This window comes from Peromyscus californicus, unplaced genomic scaffold (genome assembly GCF_007827085.1).
Source record: "Peromyscus californicus insignis strain IS unplaced genomic scaffold, ASM782708v3 Scaffold_12__1_contigs__length_115047231, whole genome shotgun sequence".
NCBI lineage: Eukaryota > Metazoa > Chordata > Mammalia > Rodentia > Cricetidae > Peromyscus > Peromyscus californicus.
In genome coordinates this window covers 2,155,350-2,181,935 of record NW_026294413.1, presented here as the reverse complement: position 1 = coordinate 2,181,935, position 26,586 = coordinate 2,155,350, and the positions used below count along the sequence as shown (strand labels likewise).

Here is a 26,586-nt window from a genome sequence, read left to right as displayed (position 1 = left end):
GGGATACAAAGGAAATTTTAGGATTATGGAAAAGTCCATGAGGGTGTATCGTCTGAGCCAGTTGCCTTCAAACCATTCTGGATGTTGGATCATCTGGGCCATGGTGTCATTGGAGACCTTTCAGGGGGTCTTGGCTGGTCAAACCTGATGTATCTTAATCTTGAACAAATCCATAGCCTCTGGCTTTCTATGGAAACAAAAGAGACTCTTTTCCAAAGCAACATATCCTTATATCCAAATTTTGAAGTCAAGGTACCTTTAAAGTATACATTTTGACATAACTCAACAGCTTTTACAATCAAATGTTTTTCTGCAGTTAAAAGTCCCAAAGACAACACAATCCAGATTCTCTGTGTAATATCCATTTTTACGTGGCTTATTTTTTATACTACCTTTACTGTCTCTTTAAAGACTTTATTTTTTAAAACTATGTATTTGTTTCTATAACTCTATATATCATCTTTTTTGTCTCTTTCAAGCCTACGTATCTTTTACACACATTGTAAACTATTACATCTGAATCTGTCTTATTGTGAATCTATTGCCTTAAACTGCAGCAGCTGTGGCTGCTGGCTCCATCCACCTCAGCTTCCCAACATGGCTACGTTTACCACCAGCTCTGGGAGCTATCATGGGTCTATGCTTTTATCCAAGCAGCATGTAGTCCAGAAACCTCTTTTTTTGTTTTGTACCTGCAAAGGCTAAATCCACCATGCAGCTTAAGGTGCCACTTGCAGAGGTCTCATTCCCGACAAACTGCAGGTTGAGCGTGCACACCAGAAACCCACAAGGAGCTCAAACCAGCAGCTGCTGCTCATTTGAGAGACAGTTAGGAACTGTTTTTAGCTCCGTTTTAGAATCTTCTTTCTCAGTTTTTAGGTGGAAACTCTTGCCACCACGTTGGACGCCATTTGTAGGTAGAGTTTTCCTGCCTGGCCCACAGTCAGGGCAAATCTCTCTCACCTGCCAGTCCCACAGCCGTCAGACCCGACCAAGTAAACACAGAGACTTGTATTGGTTTCAAACTGTATGGCCATGACAGGCTTCTTGCTAACTGTTCTTTCAGCTTAAATTAATCCATTTTTATAAATCTATACCTTGCCACATGGCTCGTGGCTTACCGGCATCTTCACATGCTGTTTCTCATCGTGGCGGCTGGCAGTGTCTCTCTTACTCAGCCTTCCACTTCCCAGCTTTATTCTCCTCCTTGTCCCGCCTACACTTCCTGCCTAGCCAACGGCCAATCAGTGTTTTATTTATTAACTAATTAGCAACACATTTGCCATACAGAACATTCCACAGCAAGAGAGAGATTAAGTTTTTCCCAAAAGAAAGAGAGATTACCAAGCTTTCCCAAAAGTTCCCTACACTTTTTGGCTTCATGGCCAGGAGGGAACTAATTCTGAGGGTACGATGTTTCACTGCTGATCGAGCAGAGGATTTTTGCTTCTGTCCGCCCCCGCTGCAGGGGAAATTTCTATCCTCTGCTGCTTTTTTAGCATTTTAACTGTCCCCAGGCCAAAGCTTCCATAGGAATCTTTTTTCTACCTGATAAGCTCAAAGAAGAGCTTTTCTCTGCCTGTTAAGTTCAAAGAAGATAGATTCCACCCCCTCCCAAGGATTTTGCATTCACAGCCCCATAGTTAGGCTTATCTTACCCTACTTTACCCTAAGCCTTTTCTTTTCTATATTCCTAACACTAAATTTCTTCCTGCACTATATTACTACATTCTTTATTTTTTATAGGTAGGAGAGAGAGATCTATAGAGAGAGTTCTAACGCTGCAGCCTTGCAGTATTTCCTTCACCTCCTCCCTATACACCTGAGAATAAAATACCGTTGCCTTCATTTTTCAGTTCCTTATCAGCATGCCTACACTTGCAACAACCCCTACAATCCTTTTGCCATGCCCTAAGGATTTTAAAAAATTTTTTTCTTTGTCTCTGTTCAGGTGCCATCTGTAGGAGACCAGCGCCCACACTTACTTACCAGAGGAACTCTTGAGGAACAAGGGATAAGAGACTTAAAAATAGAGGGAGAGAGAAAACAGGATAGACTTGGGTGGGCCTGGATCCTTATCCACTGGCTCCGAATTTTATTCCAAAGCTCTGTTAATAACAATGCTAAGGGGTGGAGCAAAAGACCTCCCCCTTGCTAGTTAGACCCTTACAAACACCTGGTACCCAGGCCCGTGGTCCAGTCAACCTCCCATGCAGTCCTGCTGGGTACAACCACTAGGAAACCTAGTGGGCTCCAACAGGTTAACATAGTAACTCTAACATAAATATTACTATACACAATTATGATCCCTACAAACCTACATCCAAAAGCAATCAATCCATTAACACTTTAAAAATTTTATCAAACATCCAAAAGCAATTTCTTAATAGATCTATACAAAACATAGGGTATACTAACACAGCTTAACATTAATCCACTCAAGTAACAAGAAAATATTTTTTAAAAAAATTAAAGAGACTGAGGGATATTAATTTCCCCTTTTCTTTATAATTTTCTAAGCTTCATCTTGAGCTTGATTAGAAAAAACCCAAACGTCTCCATTTAAACAGTTCCATTTTTAACACAAAACAGTTCGTGACTCACCACAGTTAATAGAGTCTTTATGTATAGGTAAAGTGAAAATTGTCCCATTGCAATGGAATCACTCCTGTCCATCTCATTTCTTAGGTCTGGAAAGTTCAAAAACTAGTTCTGTCACCAGTCTTGAAGTTCCAGAATACTTTCTGATATCGAAATGAGGGCTGGCTCGTCAGCTGCCCTTAAGTCTTTGTACAGCGTCAGAGTCGTAACAACTGAAGCAAACAGCTCCAAATATGAGGAGTCCTATGACCAAGACTTCTTTTCAGTTCAAGTAAGCCTCTTGGAAACTTTTGCTCTCTGCCACAGCTGTGCTCTGCAGTCTGTGGCCTTCCCCTAAAGCCATTTTTGCTCCAGGGCAAAAGCTTTTAGCTGGCTGGGGCAGAGTCCTTTCAAAAGAGATTTTCTTACAGCCAGCAAACAGAAACTGGTTCCTGGCTTTCACAGTCCCAGTCTGTCCGGCTGCTTCTTGTAACCAGTCGTTCCCAGGAGCCTTGTGTTTTGAGGTCCTGAGGGCTTTCAATCACCTCATGCCACACGAGTTCAAGAGACCACCCCAGCTCTGTTCTCACCGCTTGGGGTCCGGCAGGGACCCCAGCCATGGCCAGTCGTGGCTGCTGCACCCTGGCTGTGTTACCTGCTCTCCTGGTGGTTCTTGTGTTCCAGGCTCTGCTAAACACCTCAGGCTGCCATGGCACACTGCACTCTGGCTCTCCAGGTGCCCACTCGACTCTCTGCCTCTCCTGCAGCGTCTCTGCCGGGCTCAGGCTGCCAGTGACTGTGGCTCCTAGATACAGACCAGCTCCGGCAGCTGGGGTCCAAAGTCTTTGCTGCACTTCAAGCTGCTGCCTGCTGTTTGCCTCTCTTTGGTCCTGTGTCTCTGCTTGGCTTGTCAAGGTTAAGTGTAGCCTCAAGCTATGTCAGTCAGGTTTTCACAAGCACCTGACTGACTGTATCCCCCTCACCATGGCTCCTCACCGCAGAAAGCACACAGAACCTCACTGCTCCGCTGGCTCTCAGGTGTCTGCCACCTGCACTGCATTGATGCCTGGCTGGCACCACTTGCTCTGGCGTCTGCCACTGTTGGTGGCTCCTGGAGCTTCTGAAGCTGCTCAGACTGCCAAGTTCATAGTGGCTACCAGGTCCTGAACGCTGCCCTCTGCATCCCAGGTCTCCTCCATGCTAGGGGAAAACCTACTCTATCCTAAGTTTCTATTATCCCTATACCTAAAGCTTATTCTACCCTAATATACTTAAGCCTACATTTCTATGACTTACTTATACTACCATTTTTAAACCTAATTTTAGTAGATAGAGATTAAGAGAGAAAGAGAGAAAAAGAAAGAAATCTAGATAGAGAGATATGCTGCAGCCTCACTTGGGCATCTTTCAGCTACTTTACTTTCACTCCTGAGAATAAAATACCTTGGCCTTTATTTTTCAATTCCTTATCAGCATGCCTCCTTATATTCATGACAGCCCCCCTCTCCTTTTTCCAAGTCCCTGGTCCCTGTTTGGGTGCCATTTGTGGGGGACCTGCCCCAACCGTTTTCTCCAGGGTACTTTTGAGGAGTGAGGGATAAGAGATTTAGATAGAAGGATAGAGGGGAGAGAAACAGATAGAAACACAGGATAACATGGGGAGGGCCTGAATCCTTATCCACTGGCTCAGAACTTTATTCAAAAGGGCTTTTTATAACAATGCCAAGGGGTGAGGCAAAAAACCCCCCCCTTGCTAGATACAACCAAATGTAGATCCTTCCAAACACCTGGTACCCAGGCCGATGGTCCAGTCATCCTCTTATGCAGTCCTGCTAGTAAAGCTGCTTCAGATCTCACTAGGAAACCTCTGTGGGCTCCCACACTTAGTGCTTTGAGCACCAAGCAATGGGAAATGAATATAGACGGGATGTGTAGATGTCAGGAAATCTAGCAGTGTCTCAATAGTGTTAACATATCAAAGGAAAAAGTTTATATGACAATCTGGAGAGATGTATAGAAATTACAAAATGTTTAGACTTTAATTCATGAAAAATGATATGTTTGAAAGTTTTTGCCAGATTGGCAAAATTGATTTCTTCTGGACTGTTTTATTTGCTGCTGAATTGTGGGTGGTTTTCTTAGTTTGTAGTGTGGTCTGGAATTTTGGTCTCTGGGCTTTATTTGTAGTGAAGGTTTAAAATGTCCCCCCTTTCCACCTCCTCACCCCTTGCTTCCTGTTCTTTGCTTTCCTCTCTCCTGGTTTTTCTCTCATCCTTGCCTTGTCTCCTGCCCCTTCCCATAAACCCTCCAAATGGTTAACAAAACAACCCACTCAGTTCTCTTGAGGAACAATTTCCTAGTGGTCTCAGTTGGCATTATGCATTGCAGATCCGTGCCTGGGTCTTAAGATCATGGTTGTGGACAGCTGTGCCAGACAGTCACAAAAATTGCTTCTGATTTTGACTCCAAAAGCTGTAGGAGCTGAAAGAGAGCTGGCAGCTCCACCTTAGCCTGTTGTTCCTGCCAACACTCAAGTGTCCTGTTCCTCAAATTTGGCATTTCCTGCTTCCAAAGAAGCTACTTACAGTTGGTTAGCTTTGTTCATTGTTACGTGATTTTCTCATTTTGACTTTATGAAGTGTTTGCCATTTACTTTTGCTCATCTGTCATCCTGTTTTCTGTAGACTTTATTCACTGCTGTGCATTTGAAACAGAAGCTTTTCAGGTGTGAACTCACTGTGCCAGTCCTCTGGTACATGCTGCATTGTACCCAAGTCTATGAGGACCACAGAAAAAAGCCGATCACACAATTGTGGTTTTGCTTAGTATCAAAGATTAGTTTGTGAAAGTTATGCATTTGGAATTAAATTTGTAATGAGATTACTTACAAGGCTTACTGAGGGCTAGTGAGTGTGTTTTGCCCCTTTGGACTTAAGACTCTTTCGATCGCCCATCTTCAGACAATGGTTTGAAGATGGTCATGGCAGACATCTGATGCTTTATCTGAATTGGAGCCCATAGTAAGGAAGAGTCTAGAGGAGCTGGGGCAGGAGAGCTTTGTCTGTGCTGAGTCCTCCAAAGGAGCTGGGGCAGGAGTGCTGTGCCTGTGCTGAGTCCTCCAGAGGAGCTGGGGCAGGAGAGCTGTGCCTGTGCTGAGTCCTCCAGAGGACCTGGGGCAGGAGTGCTGTGCCTGTGCTGAGTCCTCCAGAGGAGCTGGGGCAGGAGTGCTGTGTCTGTGCTGAGTCCTCCAGAGGAGCTGGGGCAGGAGAGCTGTGTCTGTGCTGAGTCCTCCAGAGGAGCTGGGGCAGGAGTGCTGTGCCTATGCTGAGTCCTCCAGAGGAGCTGGGGCAGGAGTGCTGTGTCTGTGCTGAGTCCTCCAGAGGAGCTGGGGCAGGAGAGCTGTGTCTGTGCTGAGTCCTCCAGAGGAGCTGGGGCAGGAGAGCTGTGTCTGTGCTGAGTCCTCCAGAGGAGCTGGGGCAGGAATGCTGTGTCTGTGCTGAGTCCTCCAGAGGAGCTGGGGCAGGAGTGCTGTGTCTGTGCTGAGTCCTCCAGAGGAGCTGGGGCAGGAATGCTGTGTCTGTGTAGAGTCCTCCAGAGGAGCTGGGGCAGGAGTGCTGTGCCTGTGCTGAGTACTCCAGAGGAGCTGGGGCAGGAGTGCTGTGCCTGTGCTGAGTCCTCCAGAGGAGCTGGGGCAGGAGTGCTGTGCCTGTGCTGAGTCCTCCAGAGGAGCTGGGGCAGGAGTGCTGTGCCTGTGCTGAGTCCTCCAGAGGAGCTGGGGCAGGAGAACATGTCTGCTGGAGAACACACGGGCTTTTTAAGAGCAAGAACTTCATGTGTCTAGAAGGAAAGTGTTAAGTTTGGGTAAAACTGCTTGTAAACAGTATTGGAAAGTATTTTATTCTGTTGGCAACTGAGTGTTGAGTTCTTCTGTGAGTCAATCATAGAGTAATTCTTAGCCTATGCTCTGTTCCCCAAATGGATATTAGGTATTGAGTAAAGGAGCCTGTATAATTAAATCTAGGCAAGTATCTTCCATGAACTATTCTAATTAAGTGTTATAGATCCCGAGGCTGTACTGATGTGGCTCAGCTGGAACGCTTTCTGAGTGGTAAGGGATTTGGTTTCAAAACTACACAAACCGCTTTGTAAGGTTCCATGTGTAGAAGGCCCCTGGCATCTCATAGCTATCTTAAACACTTTGATTTTACAGTTCTGCAAAAGTGATGCAGCTTCAGAAGAGACCTTCATTTTAGTTCTGAATTTGGATATTTTCCCAGGCTAGCTGTATGCAGGATGAGCCTTTTGCCCCCCCCCCCCCCCATGCTTGATAGTGGCAGAAACTAGAGCTCTGATTAGCCCTAAAATCAGGAGGGAAAAGAACCAATACTCCATAGTTTATGGGAAGTTAAGCTAGGGTGTTTCTGTAGATTAGGTGTTGCTCTGGTTTGGATTGGAAGTGTTCTCAAAGGAAGTAGTGAGAAGGGTTAGTCCACTTGCAACTGTTCTAAGGGTATAGAAACTTTTAAGAGGTTTTCCTGTCACTGGGGACCTTTTTTTTAAGGGGAGAATGCTCCCTAGCCCCTTTTCCTTTCTTCTTTCAGTCCTGGCCAGAAGGTAACAATTTGTTTCATGATATACTCCACGCCCCTCCCCCCACCCAGACTCAAAGTAATGGGCCTATTGATCATAGACTAAAGCCTCTAAAACCATGAGCCTCGGTTAACCTTTCCTTTTAGGAAGTTGATTCATCTCAGGTATCATTTATAGCAATTTATAGAAAGCTGATAAGAGCAGTTAACATTTTTCCTTTTCTGTTTTTGTTTTTGAGACATAGTCGCATATATCTCAGGTTGTCCTTGAACTCACTATGTAGCACAGGATAACCTTAAACTTCTGATGCTCCTGCCTCTGCCTTTCAAGGGCTGGGATTATAGGCATGTGCCACTGTGCCCAGTTTATGTAGTGTTGGGGACCTAACCCATTGTTTTATGCAGGCACACTACAAACTGAGCTACAATTTTAGTCCTTTAAATGTGGATGGATATGTGTGTGTGTGTGTGTGTGTGTGTGTGTGTGTGTGTGTGTGTGTGTGTGTGCGCGCGCGCGCGCGCGCGCGCGCGCGCGCGCGCGCGCGTCCTCGCATTTGCCAGTGTGGATGGAGGTCAGAACACAGTTCTGGGGAGTAAGTTCTCTCCTTCCACCTTGTGGGTCCTGTGGATTGAATATGCCTTACATACTGAACTATTTCACTGGTCCTTTAACACACTTTCAACTAGTGGTATCATCTACTTACAGTGTGTCTACTGATATGTATGTACTCATCATAAATGGAAAAACATTTATAATTTTTCTCTCAAAATTTATATTTTTACGTATCAATTTTATATATTAGTTTATTGATAATTTCATATTGCTGTTTTTGTTAAATATGAAAAATTGTAGCTCATGATTAAAGAGCCCTCTTCCTTTTTTTGTGTGTGCATCAGGGCAAGACTGTTATTTGGTATATAATTTCCATCCCATTAAATATGTTCCCATCAGAGTGTACCATTTGAGATGCTCGTTTAAGAATGTCTGGCCCTGTTGGTGATTGCCATAGAAACAACACAAAGGGAACTGACTATCGGTTTTATCCCTTTATTTACTTGAGACAGAGTCTCTCAGCTCTGGCTGGTCTGGAACACATCATGTAGACCAGGCTGGCCTGAATTGATGGAGATCTGCCTGCCTCTGCCTGTCAGAGTGTTACATTCTGACAAAGAATCTGGCTATTTTCTGTTTCTGTTCTGAAAATTTGAGTTGAATTCAGAAATATAAGCAATGAGATGAGGGCTAGAAAGATGGCTCATGGTGAAGAGCATTTGTTACACTTGCAAAAAGACCTGTGTTCAGTTTCCAGTACCCACATGGCAGCTCACAACCATCCTTAACTCTTGTTCCAGTGGATCTGACACCCTCCTCTGGCTCTGCGTGCCCCAAGCACACTGGTAGTGCATGGATACACATAAAGGCAAAGACACTTAGAAATAAAATAAAAAATAAATCTTTAAAAATACAGTGAACCGTGTTTGTCAGGGGTGGTGTAACACACAGGCTGTGGCATGGTTACTGCTTTCTGCTGTTAGGGGTTTACGTGTACCCACTATGCTAGCCACCTTATGTCACTGTGCTCTGATATCTTTGTTTAAGCCCTAGGATCATAAAATACCTGGAGTGGAGGCACAGAACTGTAATCCCAGCACTCAGGAACTGGAGCAAGGAGGATCAGAAGTTCAAGGTCATCTTTGGCTGTGTCTTGAGTTTGAGTCCAGCCTGGGATGCATAAGACCTTATCTCAAAAACAAAACCAAAAACCAAACAAAGAACTGCTAATATAAATATTTTAAAAATGAAAATATATTTTCTCCATTAGATTGAAATTAAAGTGCTCAATTATATTTAGTGTGGGGATGTTCCCCTTAGTAGAATGTAAGCTGATATAAGCTTTAGGTTATTTAGTTTGCTGTACTTATATGTTCAAGTATTTTCTTACAGAAGCACATGTATACATGTATGTGTACAAATTAGCATATTCATAACTGGAGGTTTCTGCAGTTTTTATTTTACAATATCTGTAAATTAGAAACCATGTTCAATATTGGGAAAATGGTTCAGTAGCTTGACCTCTAGTTTCTTAGGAGTTTTGAGTAACTGTTAGAAATTGAGGTAGATTGTTAGTGTGAGTAAGTTATACCAAGAAAACTCTAGATGCAGAATGAAACATTCTATTATGTTACATATTCATATAAAGATGCTCACGGAAGTCTGGAAGGATACATAAAAGGCTGGGAATAGCTGAAGGGTAGGAAATGGGATTGAGAGATGTTGAAAGGACTGTTCAGTAACAGTTATCAATGGTATTTGTTCCCTTACTGCCTAATCTTTAAAAATTTCTTTCAACCAAGCTAGTATATGCATACATACATCACTTGAGTAAGTAAGATAAGAAAATTAAACACATCTTTTCCTGTATAGCATACATGGGACAGTGATACCAGCTTGTGGTCTGTAGTAATGCTTTGGGATGCTACTGTGACTACTGTGGGGACCCACAGAGACTCCATAGCGAGGCTTTATTCTACCTTGACTCAAAGTCAGAGAGTCTGAGCTTGTTTTGCCCAGCAAGGCTGCATAACAAGATGTTTTGGCCAAAGGCATGGCTACCAGGTGTCTTGAGTACTAAGGAGGTGTTTACACTTGTTTGTGCTTTGTACCTTGACCTTGAGAGGGGGAGGTCTTTTGCCTCTCCTCTTGCTGGTGTATAAAAAGGCTATGAATAATAAACTCAGGGCGACTGTGGTATTGACTCAGAGCCCTCTCAAAACTATCCTGTGTCTCTGTCTTTTTCTTTTATCTATTATTTCTCAATCTACAGTTCCCTCTACCAAGGACTGTCCGAAGGTCGGGCTGGACTTGCTGTGGGATGGTCTGTATGTCAAATGTGTTGCTCTGATTGGTCAATAAATTAAACACTGATTGGCCAGTAGCCAGGCAGGAAGTATAGGCGGGACTAACAGAGAGGAGAATTGAGAGAACAGGAAGGAAGAGGAAGACACTGCCAGCTGCCGCCATGACAAGCAGCATGTGAAGATGCCAGTAAGCCACGAGCCACGTGGCAAGGTATAGATTTAGAGAAATGGATTAATTTAAGATGTAAGAACTAGATAGCTGGAAGCCTGAGCCATTAGGCCAAACAGTTTAAATAATATAAGCGTCTGTGTGTTTATTTTATAAGTGGGCTGTCGGACTGCCGGAGCTTGGCGGGACCCGGAGAGAAAACTCTCCAGCTACAACATTTTATTAGAACTGTGTAAACTAGTGCAGATTCATCACTGTGACTGTCCTCACAGGCGCTTTCTCATTCCTTTGTTCTTCTTTGGAATCCCTGTATTTCTTAGCTGGTTGGTTACTTTCTACTATGTAACAAAGCTCCTCAAATGTGCACTTTAACTATTTTTGTCAGTAATAGTCTTGTCATTGTTACCGAGCCATATAGTTGTATGTGTAGGCTTTGTTATGGTAAATGATGTACAACAAACAGTTTAACATTTCACTCATTTTGAACTATCCAATTCTGTATCATTAATTACTGTGGTGGTATTGTGTTCCCCAAAATATTGTGCACCCTAATAAACTTATCTGGGGTCAGAGACAGAACAGCCACTAGATACAAAGGCTAGAAAATGGTGGCACTCACACCTTTAATCCTAGCATTCCAGAGGCAGAAGTCCATCTGGATCTCTGTGAGTTCAAGGCCACACTAGAAACAGCCAAGCATGGTGACACATGCCTTTAATCCCAAGAAGTGAGCCTTTAATCCCAGGGAGTGGTGGTGTAAAGCAGAAAAGTATATAAGGCTTGAGGACCAGAAACTAGAAGCTTTTAGCTGGGTAAGGTTTCAGGCTTTGGAGCAGCAGTTCAGCTGAGATTCATTCTGGATGAGGACTCAGAGGCTTCCAGTCTGAGGAAACAGGATCAGCTGAGGAACTGCTGAGGTGAGGAAGCTGTGGCTTGTTCTGCTTCTCTGATTTTCCAGCATTCATTCCAATAACTGGCCTCAGGCTTGATTTTATTAATAAGACCTCTAAGATTCATGCTACAAAATCACTGTCATCCATTTATGGGACTTTCTTGAGTGTAAATAGGTTGTATAGGTGTTCTCTCTCTCTCTCTCTCTCTCTCTCTCTCTGTGTGTTGGGTATCTTCCTATTTGGCTGTTGTTGCTTCATCTAAGGGGCTTCTACAGAGGTCTGTGAGCACCTGTTTGTAAGGCATTTCTCTAGGGAGAGATGGTTTCTGAAGAGTTTTACCAGTGTGCAGTCAGAAGGTGTTTTGCGCCAGCAATCCTGGAAGACCATGAAGGGTCTTTGCACACCTCGTGTTACAGTTTATCTTCATGGAAGACTAGTCTTCATTGTTATTTTCTTACTTCACATTTGCTTTCAACCCAGGAAGATTAGTTTCTATTTACATTATTATATTAATTAAGTCTGTCTCCAAGATCAAGGGGGATCTGATTTGTCAAATCCAAAGGCTACTTTAAGCCCCCCTCTTGGGGACTGGGGAGATGTCTTATTTGGTTACCCACATAAGTGCCCGGTGGGTGTGTGGCCCATGTCTAATCCTAGTACTCTAGGTTCAAGTGAAAGACCCTGCCTCTATATACAGAAGGTGGACAGTGATTGTAGAAGAGTCTGACATGAACACACACGTACCTGAACATGCACATATGGACAAACATGTGAGCACACATGCCAACTTTGCCCCAGTTCTTTCAAAACAAAGAGTCAGTCACTAGTAAATGCACAACACCAGGCATCCTTCCTGGATCTCTAGTTGGCTTGTGCTTCCCTGTCCCCACTGACCAATTCCAACTTCTTCAATTTGCTTCTACCATCATTGACCCCTATTTTCTTCCTTGTATTAGAAAACTGTCTTGTCTTTTGCTTCATAGATAAAAGAGAAACTTCCTGAGGCTAGCCCCTTTAATTTAATAAAACTGCCTGTATTTGTTCCTCACCCTGTCCTTGTTTGGTGTGCACATACGCTCCTTATCCTTGTCTGTCCTTTTACTCTCTCCTCTTTCCTTTAGTATTTTCTGGTTAAACCCTGGTTAGTCCTCCTTGTGTGGGAGGTGAGCTCCATCCCTCTTCCCTCTCCTGCTCTTTTTGAATTACTTCATATCCCAGGTGTTTTTAGTTCCTTATTTACATAGTTTCCTTCTCAAGTTTTCCAAAGTTAACAAAAGAAAACAAACCCAAACCCTACATACCTCAGCCTTCACTCTGCTTCTTCTACTTTTTACATCTAGTCACCAGTCCCCCACCCCAACCCTTGCCTGGGTTGTACATCTTCCTTGTACATCTCTGTTTCCTCTTTGCTGTATCCCACAATTCTTTTCTTTATTGCCTGCACACCCACCAACTCCACATGCATGCCTTTTGCTCAGGTTTTGCTTGGAAATTTAGTGTCTGTTGTGTAACATGAATTGCTAAACAGTCTTATTAATAAAAAATCCAGAGCCAGATATTGGGGTGAAAGCTGAAAGATCAGAGAAATAGAACAAGCCAGCCACGTTCTTACCTCTACAAAATCCTCAGCCTCAAGAGAGAGAGTTCCTGTTTCCTCATGCCTTATGTACCTTTCTGTGTCCTGCCACATTATTTCCTGGGATTAAAGGCATGTGTCTCCACTGCCTGGCTCTATTTCTCTCATGTAGCCCAGTGTGCCCTTGAACTTACAGAGATCCAGACAGATCTCTGCCTCCGAGTGATAGGATTAAAGATGTGTGCCACCACTACCTGACCTGTATGTTTAATATATGGCTGGCTTTGTCCTCTGATCCTCAGGCAAGCTTTATTGGGATACACAATATATCACCACACTATTGTCTTCTTCCATACCTCTCTTTTTCCTGTTATGTCTACAAAGAACCTGTAGTAAATACCTCTAGTCCTGTTTTTCTTTACCCCATCATCAGCAATGTGTCCCTGCATCCCTGCAAGACAGACTTAGAAAAACAAAAACATAACAATAAACAACCCAATATAGAACCTGCCTCCTGATTGATCCATATCAATTATCTTTTGTGACGTTAAAAAACAGGCTGTAGAAAATGGACTGGGGGCCGGGGAGATGGCTTAGTGATTAAGAGCATTGATTGCTCTTCCAGAAGACCATGTTTGATTCCCAGCACTCACATGGTGGCTCTCAACCAGCTGTAGTTCTAGCTTCAGGGGATCTGACACCTTCTTCTGGTCTCTGTGGACCCTGTATGTACATTGTACATAAATATACATGCAAGCAAAACACTCACATACAAAAACTAAACTTAAAAAAAAAAAGGGTCAGAAGTTATGCAGCTGTTTGGTTCTTGCCTTTTATTTTTTTCCCCAAGACAGGGTTTCTCTGTGTAGTCCTGGCTATCTAGGAACTCACTATGTAGACCAGGCTGTCTTCAAACCCAGAGATCTGCCTGCCTGTGCCTCCCAAGTGCTGGGATCAAAGGTATGTGCCACCACCACCTGGCTGTTCTTGTCATTTTTAAGATTGAGATTTATACTTGGAAAAGTAGCAAAGTCCTTAATTCTACCATTCCTAATAATCATGAATTAAATATATTACTTTAATAAAATATAACCAAAGCAAGTGCAGAGATCAAATTGTCTCTTTAAAAGTAGGAGTTTATCTGATTGCTTGAAAGTAACTTTTTAACTCTTTTCAAGTCTTCAAATCAAGATTTGTGTAGTTGACTTTCCTTTTTTCATTTTTCCAGTTCTTAGTAATTTTCGTGTTGGTGATGTTTGAGTTAGATTTGGTGGATCCTGATGTCTGGTTGAATTGTGTGAGTCTTGCTGGTTCAGGCAAGAATCTTATCTAGTCTCCATTTTGTCAGCCTATTGGTGTTGTGGGGAATATTTTGCCTTGAAGGTTATCACATGGAAGACTGTTGTGGAATGTCTGCTTAACTATGTAAAGATATGTTGCTGTTTTACCTTACCTGCCTATGGCACCTGATTGGTCTGATAAAAAGCTGAATGGCCAATAGTGAGAGAGGAGGTATAGGTGGAACTTTTGGGCAGAGAGAGTAAGGAGGAGGAGGAATTTAGGCTGGGGTGGGGAGTGGCGAGGAAGGGGAGAAGAAAGAAAGGGAGATGCCAGGGGGTGGGCAGCCAGCCAGACGCAGAGGAAGCAGAAAAGTAGGACATACAGAATGAAAGAAAGGTAAAAAGCCTTGAGACAAAACATAGGTGAATAGAAGCAGGTTAAATTAAGTTAAAAGAGCTAGTGGGACAAGACTAAGGTAAGACTGAGCATTCATAATTAGTAATAAGTATCTGTATCTTTATTTGGGAGCTGGTTGGTGGCTCAAAGAAAATTCCAGCTGTAGAAGACACATGTGTTGCTGGCTATCCTCTTGCAGTCAGATCTGATTGAGAGGAAGTGACTTCCTGTCTCAGACTGTACTAGTTGAAGTTATTGAGAACTTCCATTTAGACCACACTTTATGCTAAATGTACTACCTGGCCCAATATATTTATATATTTTAACACTAAGGTACAGTTTTCTTGATAAACATAGGAGGTAACTGGAATATTTTCAGCATATCTCAGGCATCTCATTGGTTGATATGGATTTTTTTTTATTAAGTCAAAAATATAAAATTTAGATACCAGTCTTAACTTGTCTATATACACACATTTAAGTAATTAGATTTGTATGTGTGTGGTGCTGGGTATTGAACCCAAGGCCTTATGCATGCTAGACAAGCATAGTTTTATTTTAAAAAAGACAATGGGAAGATGATTCTTTTCAGTCCTGTAAGTTTAAAAGTAACACCTTTGCTGTGGGATGTTCTGTATGGCAAATGTGTTGCTGATTGGTCAATAAATAAAACACTGATTGGCCATTGGCTAGGCAGGAAGTATAGGCGGGACAAGGAGGAGAATAAAGCTGGGAAGTGGAAGGCTGAGTCAGAGAGACACTGCCAGCCGCTGCCATGACAAGCAGCATATGAAGATGCCGGTAAGCCATAAGCCACGTGGCAAGGTATAGATTTATAGAAATGGATTAATTTAAGATATAAGAACAGTTAGCAGGAAGCCTGCCACGGCCATACAGTTTGTAAGCAATATAAGTCTCTGTGTTTGCTTGGTTGGGTCTGAGCGGCTGTGGGACTGGCGGGTGACAGAGATTTGTCCTGACTGTGGGCCAGGCAGGAAAACTCTAGCTACACACCTTTGAACCCAAACACTCACTATTTAGGATCTAAGCAACTCTCCTACAAAGAAGAAAAAAAAATTAAAAATATAAAACTACATGTGCTTGAATACAAACCAGCATTCTCTTTTGGAAAGTACTCGGTTTTCTGGATTTGGGAGTACTAACATGTTCTTTTTTGAAACATAGCAAATCTTGCTGGATTAATTTGCCTAAGTAAGTCTGTGATTGCTGTAGTTTTCCTTTTCTATTTAATTACTTAAAATTTTGTTTTTCAAGATGTTGAAGTTTTTGAAACATAAAAGCTTTGGTAAGCAAAATCTCTTCAAAAGTCAAGGGAGGCACCTCATGTACTGAGTACAGTAACAACAACATTCCAAACAGTCAACATTCATGGAGTTTCTTCCTTCTCTTCCTCCCTCCCCCCTTCCCTCCTCCGTCCTTCTCCTCCTCCTCTCTGTCTCTCAAAGTTTTTTGTTTGTTTGTTGGTTTTTGCTTGTTTGTTTGTTTTCGAGACAGGGTTTCTCTGTGTAGTTTTGGTGCCTGTCCTGGAACTTGCTTTGTAGACCAGGCTGGCCTCAAACTCAGAGGTCCACCTGCCTCTATCTCCTGGTTCTGGAATTAAAGGTGCGCACCACCACACCTGGCTCAAATGGAGTTTTGAAAGCTTTTTTGAAACAAAATCTCACTATGTAGCCAGGGAACTTACTATGTAGATCAGGCTGGCCTCAAACTTACAGATCTCTGCCTTTCTCTGCTTCTTTTTCTTCTTTTTTTTTTTTTGTTTTTTTGAGACGAGATTTCTTTGTGTAACTTTGCATCTTTCCTGGAACTTGCTTTGTAGACCAGGCTAGCCTCGAACTCACAGAGATCCGCCTGCCTCTGCCTCCAAAGTGCTGGGATTAAAGGTGTGTGCCACCATCGCCCGGCCAATAAATTTCTCTGCTTCTTAAATGCTGTGATTAAAGGCGTGTGCACCATGCCTGGCCCCAGTTTCAATAGTCTTGAGAACAAGCCTTTCTGGACTGCTTTGCTCTTTGTCACTGTCTCTGTGGTAAATAAGATGAAGGGCTCTAGATGTTTTTCTTCTCAGACGACTCTGCCCATCTGTTCTGACCCTGCACTAGACTGTAGGTTTGTAGAGATGCTATAACTCACCCCTCTGTAGTGAAATCTATTTCTGAGAAACAGAAGTGAGTGTATGTGCAGCCCTTGCCTGTCAAGTCCATTTTTGCACTTGCAGTTTTGACCTGCTTGGGATGTATAATTGGAGTGTTCATTAGAACAATGTGAATCATCATCAGCAACATGTTAGACTCAGAACTTGTCCTTGGTATGTTTATGAGGCATTTGTAAAAATGCAGGGAGGCATGTCTACTATGGTAGCTACAGAATAACAGGAAAGTTACATAGAAGTTTGAAGACAAGACGAGTCAAGGCGTCACCGTACCATCAGAGCCCTCCTTTCCCATTGTGTGTGTGTGTGCGCGTGTGTTCATTATAGACATTTTGGGCATATGTGTGTCTTTTGATTTCTTTTCCTCCATATGTGTGCCACTTATTAGACCCATTGCTCGGGCTGAGAAGGCATCCTTTGGGTGTAGCTAGGTTTGACTTCAAAGACAATGACTTATTGTTGGCATTTTTCTTTTTTCCTTGAAAGGCGATAGTTTTACCATTTAATAATGTGGGTTTATTAAATAAATTCCCATCCTGAACTTTTAGCATGTTAGGAGCTTTTAAAAAGAATTTAAGACACCGTCTTTCTCTGTATATCACTAGGATTTGTGGAGGAGATACACATGTCATAATAATATAGCAGGTAAAGACATTAAAATGAGATTCTCAGGTTGAAAGTGATTCAGTGCCAACATCTGTGAGAGTTCTGATTAAAGGAGGGTCACCCAGATGTGCGGTGCCCAGCAAGACTCAGTACATCACGAGAGAGGTACATTGTATAAAGCACATGCGAGCTTGACTTCAACAGCCGCCCTCGCTTGGCTAATGCGTTCTTTCAAAAGGATCATTAAGTATTTTTCCTTTACAGAAAACAAACCAAATGCACAGCCTTAATGACAACAACACAGTTGATGACAGCAGGATCTGAAATGGTGTGAGAGCAGTAGAGAAGCAGGAGGGTGAGAACAAGCCAGGCCAAGACAGCAAAGGAATAGTTAACAGCCCCTTTCAAGCAAGGCTGCCTTTCCTTGCAGTTTGTGTCATTAAAGGAGTATAAAGCCAGGCAGTGGTGGCGCACACCTTTAATCCCAGCACTCGGGAGGCAGAGCCAGTCGGAGCTCTGTGAGCTCGAGGCCAGCCTGGTCTGCAGAGAGAGATCCAGGAAAGGCGCAAAGCTACACAGAGAAACCCTGTCTCAAAACACCAAAAAAACCCCCAAAAAACCAAAAAAAACCAAGAGTATATATATTTGAGTATTTTGTATTAAGATATTGATCTGTAACCTCCTTGAGGAGGTTATCATTTACCTTTTAATGTGCAATGACATTTACTGAATTGGAAAACTTTATTGAATTAATAAAAAGAATTCTGATTTTTTTCTAAAAGTCAGCTTTGTAAGTTTTCAGATCTCACTTCAAAAAGTAGTTTTTAAAAATTAGTTCAGAACTGAAGATTATGGCTTAGAGACACTGAAATATTTTCTACTGTAGATTCTCTCCTCTCTCAGTGGAGAAGTGGATCATAAATGTTGAGATGTATGTTCATACCCAGTTTTATGTATCTGCCTTTTAAAATAATTATAATCTGATTGTGAGTTTCTTAAGCTGTAAAATCATTATAAGATGCCAGTTTATAAACATACTATGATAATTTTAAAAAGAGTAGATTTTTTTTGGAATTAAACAGCTTATCTTTCACTATTGAATGCTTACCTAGCCTCTTTTTAAGCAAAAACACACAGACTAAAAACTGTAGAGTGAGTTGTCTTAAAAATGGAAAGCACATGCCTGAATTTGAATAGATTGAGTACTTACTATACACACCATTTTTTTTAGACTAAATGTAAGATGGACAAGACTCGAATGTGAGAGTATCTAAATGTTTCTTAGAATTTTCTGGTTCATGTGTTATGATATTGAACTCTTTAGTTCTGGGCTTTAATTTGAGCCTGGTGCCGACCTGATGCTGTGCAGGGACACTCATTGCATCCCTCCATTCAGTCCCTCTAATTATCCAACTTCCTGGGGAGCTTGCTCAGAACTGGGCATGAATGTGCCTGTTATTAAAATATTGGACTATTCTGGTTCCATGTAGTGAGGTAGTTTTTGATATCAGATTTATGCATGGATGAACCAAAGAGGGATACAGGTGTATTATAGGAATTGTTTGGTTAGACAGTGGGTGAGGCATGCCTAATAAATGAAGTCATGGGTAATACAGACCCTGAGCCTTTTTGTTGTGTTGTTGTTTTTTTAGCAGGTATTTGAAAAGAAATTTGATTCTATGAGTAACTGTGAAACAATCAGATTTGAAATTTTGCATCTGCTTACGGGTGGTTGTAATTCTTTTTACAGAGCATCTGTTAATGCAGGGATTTGTCTCTTTAGGTTCATGTGAAAATGGCGGATGAGGCTGTCTGTGTTGGCCCAGCTCCCACCAGTAAAAGCTACCTCAACGTGGATGCCATCATGGAAGCCATTAAGAAAACCAGGGCCCAAGCTGTGAGTCTGAATGAACCTATCTTCTGCAGCTGTTTCATAGGCAGTGAGCAGAAGGCTGGAGTTTGTATTAGAAAACATAAGAAAGAGTGACTGAAAGTGCTGTTGCAGTTAGTTTGTGTCACGTGAGTTAAATGTGGCCGGATTCACTACTGAAAATCAAAGGCTTTGTAGCATCTGGCAGTTTTGGTGGCTGATGCTGCAGGTGGCTGCTGGGTTCAGCTCTCACACCAGGGAGCAGCTTCAGTTCAGTTCCACATTTGCCAGGAAGAAAGAAATCCCAATTAGTTTTGAGTATTAACTCTTTCAGTGTAATAAGAGCATTAAAAACAAAAAACAAAGATCCCAGTCTTCTGTGTTATAAGCAGGCTCTGAAAAGACTGTTTAAATTTCAATTTAGTCATCTAAAAATTGTTCACACTCATTTGCATTGCTAGAAATAAAAACAGTGTATTTGCTAATTATCTCAGTTTGTTAGTGTCAACAAAATGCTAATAACTTACATTGGTAAATCCTTTCTCCACCCCTAATTTGGGTTGGATGGAGTGGAATCCAAGGAAAAAACTAGTTTCTGACATCAGGTATAGTAATCTTTGATTTTTGTTTTTAACCAGAGAACTAACTATACGTTTAATATTAAAAGCAGAATTATCACTACAGTTGGATGAAAACAGCCAGCATCTGCACCAGCTTGGAGCATCTTCTTTAGTGCTCTGTCTGCTCATTTCTGTAGGAAGAAATGCTTAAATAAAACCCTACTCTATGACCCCATATTGTGGATGCTTACAGTGTATTAGCGTTGAACAGAAGTAAAACTTGTAAGGTTTTAACCCTCACTTGTGAGAACACAGTCTCCAGTGGCTTTTTCTATTCAAATGAGATAATGGAGTGAAGGTCTTTTCCTGCCGTGCAGTATTTAGATTATTCTGTACTATGCCAAGCAACAGGTGTGTAGCTGTTTCAGGTTTTCTTTGGCTCCTTCAGGAATCTGACTTTTCTGTTAGCAGAAGTATTTTACTAGAAATTGCTCCAGCACTGACTGATGTTGGTGTGGCTTAGAGTGAAAATGACTTGACTAGGACACAGGTTAGAGTGCACATTGTGGCTTGTGGGGAACATAGCACAGAGTAGTTGTGATTGGCCAAATTTGGAGTAAGGAAAGAATAGATACCAAAAGAAAAAATAATAGAGAGTACAAAGTAAAAGTTGAACCAAACTTCCATTTGAGTGCAGTTTGACAAAGGCTCTGGAGAGTGTTAGAATACCTTCTGCTATTAGGAATAAGATGTACTGTGTGGCTTAGAGCTTGGGCTCATTCATTCATTCATTCATTCATTCATTCATTCATTCATTCAGGGTCTCTCTACATAGATCTGGCTGTCCTGGAACTCACTATGTAGACCAGGCTGGCCTCAAATTCAGAGGTCTGCTGGCCTCAGTTTTCCAAGTGCTAGAACTATATATAGGCTTGTGCCACCATGCCTGGCAAGTGTGGGCTTTAGAAAGCAGCTATTCTTGAGATGTTCATCTATTTTGCCAAAAGTTTGTAGATCATAACTCTTTGACCCACTAGCCCTTGTGAAGTTCTCTAAACTTGTTGAACAGCCTCAGGAAAAGTCAAGTGAGTTTCTGTTGGATAGAGTAGACAAATGCATCTGGGTAGGACATAGAAGCCATTGTGGGCTGCCTGGTGCTAGAACAAAGGAGGAATTTGATTCTTTACTCAGAAAAGTGCAATAGAACTGGCCATTGAGGAAGTCACCTTCAACACACTGGAGCAGTGAATACCTTGTGGCTTGGGAAGATTTACAGTATGATAAAGTTAAGAGAGCCTTTTCTTTTCATTCCTAAGGTACACCCAGGGTATGGATTCCTGTCAGAAAACAAAGAGTTTGCAAGATGTTTGGTAAGTCTATGAGAAGCCAGAAATGATTGCCCTATTCCGGAAAGCAGTGTAGAGACATGAGCTGTTCGTGTTGGACTCCTGAATTATAGCATTCTAATTGATTTACTGACTCTTTGGTAATTGTTAAAAGTGAATGTTTTCATTCTGTAATCTAGGTCTTGATGAATAATTAATTATAAGAATGGAAAAAAGCCAGGTGTGGTGGCACATGCCTTTAATCCCAGCACTCAAGAGGCAGAGGCAGGTGGATCTCTGTGAGTTCAAGGCCTGCCTGGTCTACAGAGCGAGTTCTAGGATAGCGAGGGCTACACAGAGAAACCCTGCCTCAAAAAACCAAAAAGAGGAAAATAATTAAGGTCACCATTCTAGTGAATTTGTTACATTATTTGATCCTTGAATTTTAAAATTAAAAATTTCAGATTTTAAAATGTAAATATGGGGCTGGAGAGAAGGCTTGATGGTTAAGAGCATATACTGCTGTTGCAGAAGACCCAAATTTGGTTACTAACACCCATATTGGGTGACTTATAAACTCTGGTAACTCTAGCTCTACAGGTAACTCCCTCTTCTGGCTTTTGTGCGCATTTGCACTCATATATAAGTACTCTACATAGACATATGCATACACATGATTAATAAAAATAAATCTTTATGTAAATAGGTCACGCTGTTCATCGACTTGTTACAGTTATTTATTGTTACACTATGAGCATGGAAAACTTTAATGGTGTGAATGTTGTCTTCATTACACCATCTTCATTAGGTAAATGAACCTCTATTTGTATCAGACTAATTTTTTAGATATATTTATAACAATGTTCAAGATGACACTGAAACCTAAGGTCTTAGGAACTAAAATATAATTTTAATTAGTGTTAAAACTTTGGTGGTGATTGTATCAATTATATCACATATTAAATTATCTTGTTCTAATATGTTACTTTTTTTCTACTTTGTAACTTGTATTTTGTTCTTTGGAGCATTACTTATAAGTGTAGTTTTCAATTTCTAGATGAAACTCAAAAACTCTAAATTTAAGTTGGAACAGTTAGATTGCAGAACTATATAGTCTAGAATTGTTTATTGTAACTTATACTCGAATGTTCTCAAATAGTGTAGTCTTATATTTACATTTGTATAGAAAAAGTGTTGGAAAACTGTTGTCTGTGGGACAAATACATTCTGCATTTTATTAATAAAGTTTTATTAAAACCCACTCATGCTCATTCTTTTATGTATTTGTCTATGGCTGCTTTTGTCCTGGAACAACAGAGATGAGTGGCCTGCCAAGCCCTAAAATACATGCCATATAGTCTTCATGCCTCCAGGCATAGGTGAATGCTTGACACTCGAGAAAGTTAAATGATATGGCCAGTGTGGTCATTCATGTATTTAGTCATTGTCTTAGGGTTTCTCTTGCTGTGATGAAACACTGTGACCAAAAAGCACGTTGGAGAGGAAGGGATTTTTTAGGCTTACACTTTAGCATTGCTGTTTATCACTGAAGGATGTCAGGACAGGAACTCAAACAGGACTGGTTCCCGGAGACAGGAGCTGATGCAGAGGCCATGGAAGGAGCTGCTTACTGGTTTGCTTCCCATTGCTTGCTCCTCCCACCTTCTTGTAGAATTCAAGTGTAGCAAGCTTTCTGGTTGGACTTTGTTGGACCACCAGCCCACAAATAATGACCTGGAGACTTATTATTAATTATGAAAGCTTGACTAAAAACAACAACAAAAGAAAAAAAACAAGCTGGGTGGTGGTGGCGCAAGCCTTTAATCCTAGCACTCGGGAGGCAGAGGCAGGTGGATCTCTGTGAGTTCCAGGCCAGCCTGGTCTACAGAGCAAGATCCAGGATAAGCACCAAAACTACACAGAGAAACCCTGTCTCGAAAAACCAAAAAGAAAGGTTGGCCTTAGCTTAGGTTTTTTTCCAACTAACTCTTATAACTTAAATTAATCTGTCTCTATTCATCTACATTCTGCCCTGTGGCTTGATTACCTCTGTACCATATGCCCAGCTTCCTCAGAGTCTCTGGTGAAATCTGCATACCTAGGTTCTTCCTCCTTGTCATCCCTCTCTGCCCTGGAAGCCCTGCCTATACCTCCTGCTATTGGCTGTTCAGTTTTTTATTTCACTAATCACAACAATACATCCTCACACAGTGTACAAATATCCCACATTTCCCCCTTTTTGTCTAAGTAAAAAGGAAAGATTTTAACTCTAATACAGTAAAACTATATACAATAAAAAATTATCAGGTAAGAATTACATTCACAATATCCAATCCATTTTCATTTGGCAAATTCAGAGTAATTACTCCATTATCTATCATATCTTGGTGAGTCCAAAGTTTTATACCTAAACCATTTTCTATCATAACTTGTATTACCATTGTAAAAATAACTTTTTAGAACTAAAAACATCTTAGATAAACAACTTAAGCTTTTATGTTTCTCATCCTTATCAACTTTACATCTCTTATGTTTTCTTTTTCTGAATTTGATAACAAGGAAAACTGTATAACTATCTAATCTTCAGTCCCCATCAGAGACCCAAGTAGGATAAAATATTACTTGAGTAAATAGGAAGTGCAGAACAAACAACTTCCAAAGCTATAGATACTACAGAAACATTTGGCTGCCTGGACTCAAGGTTCCTCTACAATATTGGGACATCCATCTTTGGCCTACAGGCCTAGAATATCTGACAAACTTTTCTGTAAAACAGGAATTTTGAAGGACTGTTCTACCCTGTCTTGGCAAAGTTTGGCAGTTACTTTCTTTTGTATCCTGCTTGTCCAGTTTGGACAGCATACTGTTATTCTTCAAGGCAAGGGCAGTTTCTTGCTCAGTGGTTAACCTTGCCACAATAAAAACAAACTCCATATGGAGGTTCTTTGATGCCCATCATCCTTTTTTGAAGTAGATTTGTGCTGTCAGGAGCAGATGTGTCTCACTGTCATGAAAAGCCTTATGTTATTAAAACATCTTAAATGACATATTTTGTAGGTCTCTGAAGTGTTTGAAGACTACCGATCTAAACTATATCTCTGTTTAACCTTGAAAAACATACCTAACATGGCTACAAATTTGATTGTTATAGATGACTAACTACTAACTTGTATTTCTTAATTATCCTAAATAGCTTCCAAGGACTAGACTTTTACATTACATTTTTAAATGAGCTGCATAGGTACAATACCTTAAACAAGAGTAGAAACATATATATGTTCTAACAAAAATAACCTTAAATTTGTATCAATATACACAAATCCATACCAATGTAAAATATTTAAGACTAGTAGTTGCCTTTTTAGTTTAAAAAGTAGATTCAATAATTGTGGTGGAGTAGCCCCCACTGTTACCATCCAGGTTACTCTTGAGTAGGGAGAAGTGAGAAATATTACATAGAAAGAGATACCTAGATGATGAGAGGAAAGACAGAAACATATAGGTTGTTTTAATTTAGTAGTTTCCATAATCCAATGTCTCTCAGTAGCTATTGTTTTTTGTTTATTAGCATTAAAAAAATTCAAAACCAACAAAGCACCATACAGGATCCAGACACCCTGTGTATTTCCCATCTTTGCATGGCTTTTTTCTTTTATATTACTTTACTCTCTCTTTAGAGACTTCATTATTTTTAAGCTATTTATTTTTTTTTGACTATACAGTTTTCTTTCTTCAGCATCTAAGCACATTTTAAAGCATACTGTATCATTTTTAGAGGATTTTTGTGTCTGAACCTGGCTTTACTAAGTGCCTGTAGTATTCTCTGACTGAATAAGACAAATCTTAAACTGTTAGGCAGCAGTGAGGCCCCCAACCTTGTGGTTCTGGTGGCTAGGCAGTGGCCAGGAGCTGTGAGCATCTGCCCACCTGAGAGACGACGTCTGGCTCCTTGTCCAGAACTTTTCTTAGCTTTCTCAGACACTGTATTTGGATAATTCGAGCCTCCACATTGGATGTCATATGTAACAAGCTTTCTCCTTGGACTGTTTTAGCCCGCTAACCTGCAAATAATGACCTGGAGACTTATTATTAATTATGAAAGCTTGCCCTTAGCTTAGGCTTTTTTCTAACTAGCTCTTATAACTTAAATTAACCTGTCTCTATTAACCTACATTCTGACCTGTGGCTTGATTACCTCTGTTCTGTACCATATGTTCAGCTTCTTCAGAGTCTCTGGTGAAATCTGCATACCTAGATTCTTCCTCCTTGTCCTCCTTCTCTGCCCCGGAAGCCCTGCCTGTACCTCTTTCAATTGGCTGTTCAGCTTTTTATGATACCAATCTCAGCAATACATCTTCACACAGTGTACAAATATCCCACAACATCCAGGAACAGCAGCCTAGGGATGGCATCACCCACCATGGGCTGGACCATCTCCCATTGATCACTAAATGAGAAAATGCCTTACAGCTGGATCTTCTTGAGGCATTTCCCCAGCTGAGGCTCCTTCCTCTGATGACTGTAGCTTGTGTCAAGTTGACACACAGAACCACCCAGTACAGTCGACCCTTTGACAACTTGACACATAAACACATCGCTATTAAGCCATATTCCTTCCTTCCTTATTCATCCCCAAGATCTCACATTAAAATAATAATTTAAAAAGTCCCACAGTCTTTACCAATTCAAACATATTAAAATTTCAGTCTCTTTAAAATATCCAATCTCTTTTAAAAGTTCAAATCTTTCAGCTGTGGGTTCCTTTAAAAATCAAAATTAAATACTTCCTTCAAAAGGGAAGAACTAGGATACTGTCACAATCTAAACCATGCAAAATCAAACTCCAACAGTATAAATAACTCGATGTACAATTATCTGGGATTCACTTCCGATCTTCTGGACACCTCCAAAAGGCTTGGGTCACCTCTCCAGCTTTGCCCTCTGCAGCACACACAATTTATCTTCTAGGCTCTGGCTGGCTCTACCCCACTGCTGCTGCTGTTCTTTGTGGTCTTCCCATGGTACTGGCATCTCCAAAATGCTGGGGTCCCTTGATGAAACTGGGCTGCACTTTCACCAATAGCCTCTCATAGGCTCTCTTCATCGTGCCAACCCTCAACTTCTTTGCATGACTCCCTCATTCCTGGGCCTTCAACTGCCATTGAGGCTGCACCTTCACCAGTGACCTTTCCTGGCATCTCACAGTGCCAATCCTCAGCTGCTCTCCATGACCCCGTCATGCCTTCAAAACCAGTACCACTTGGATGATGCTTACATGTTACCAAGTCTGGCTGCCAGCGTGAGGTACAACCTTGGCCATCTCTGAAACACAGCTTCTCTGTGCTCTCAGGAAATACTTTCCAGAAGATGTCACCTCAGTGATGCTGGTCTCTTCTTAATCACCGCTAATTTCTTAGCTCCAGCCAGCTAGCATCAAGTATCCCAACAAAGCGAATTTTGCTTTAGTGGTTCTGATATCTTGTTAATTCACAGCTGATTCTTCAGCCTCAGCTAACCAGAACCACAGGCTCTTAATTCCGAATAACAAATGGCCCTGATAGAGTCTTTAAACTTCCCTCTGAACTTTCACAAGCCAGGCCTCCATCTTCTGCATTGCTCTAAACATTTTTATCTTCCAAGCTCCTAAAAAATATCTCACTGAGCTCTTAACACTCAATGGCTTTTCTAGCCCAAAGTTCCAAAGTCCTT

The 26,586-nt window shown here is 41.4% G+C and overlaps 1 protein-coding gene across 2 annotated transcripts in view; it reads left to right on the top strand.

The window, feature by feature from the left end:
- The window catches only part of Pcca (propionyl-CoA carboxylase subunit alpha), a 359,494-nt gene that overhangs the window by 39,745 nt on the left and 293,163 nt on the right, over positions 1-26,586 (top strand). For both annotated transcript variants that reach the window (XM_052732382.1, XM_052732381.1), the window contains exons 5-6: positions 18,906-19,019; positions 20,869-20,922. In XM_052732382.1, the coding sequence (XP_052588342.1) occupies positions 18,906-19,019; positions 20,869-20,922 (168 nt within the window). The remainder of the gene's footprint in view (positions 1-18,905; positions 19,020-20,868; positions 20,923-26,586) is intronic.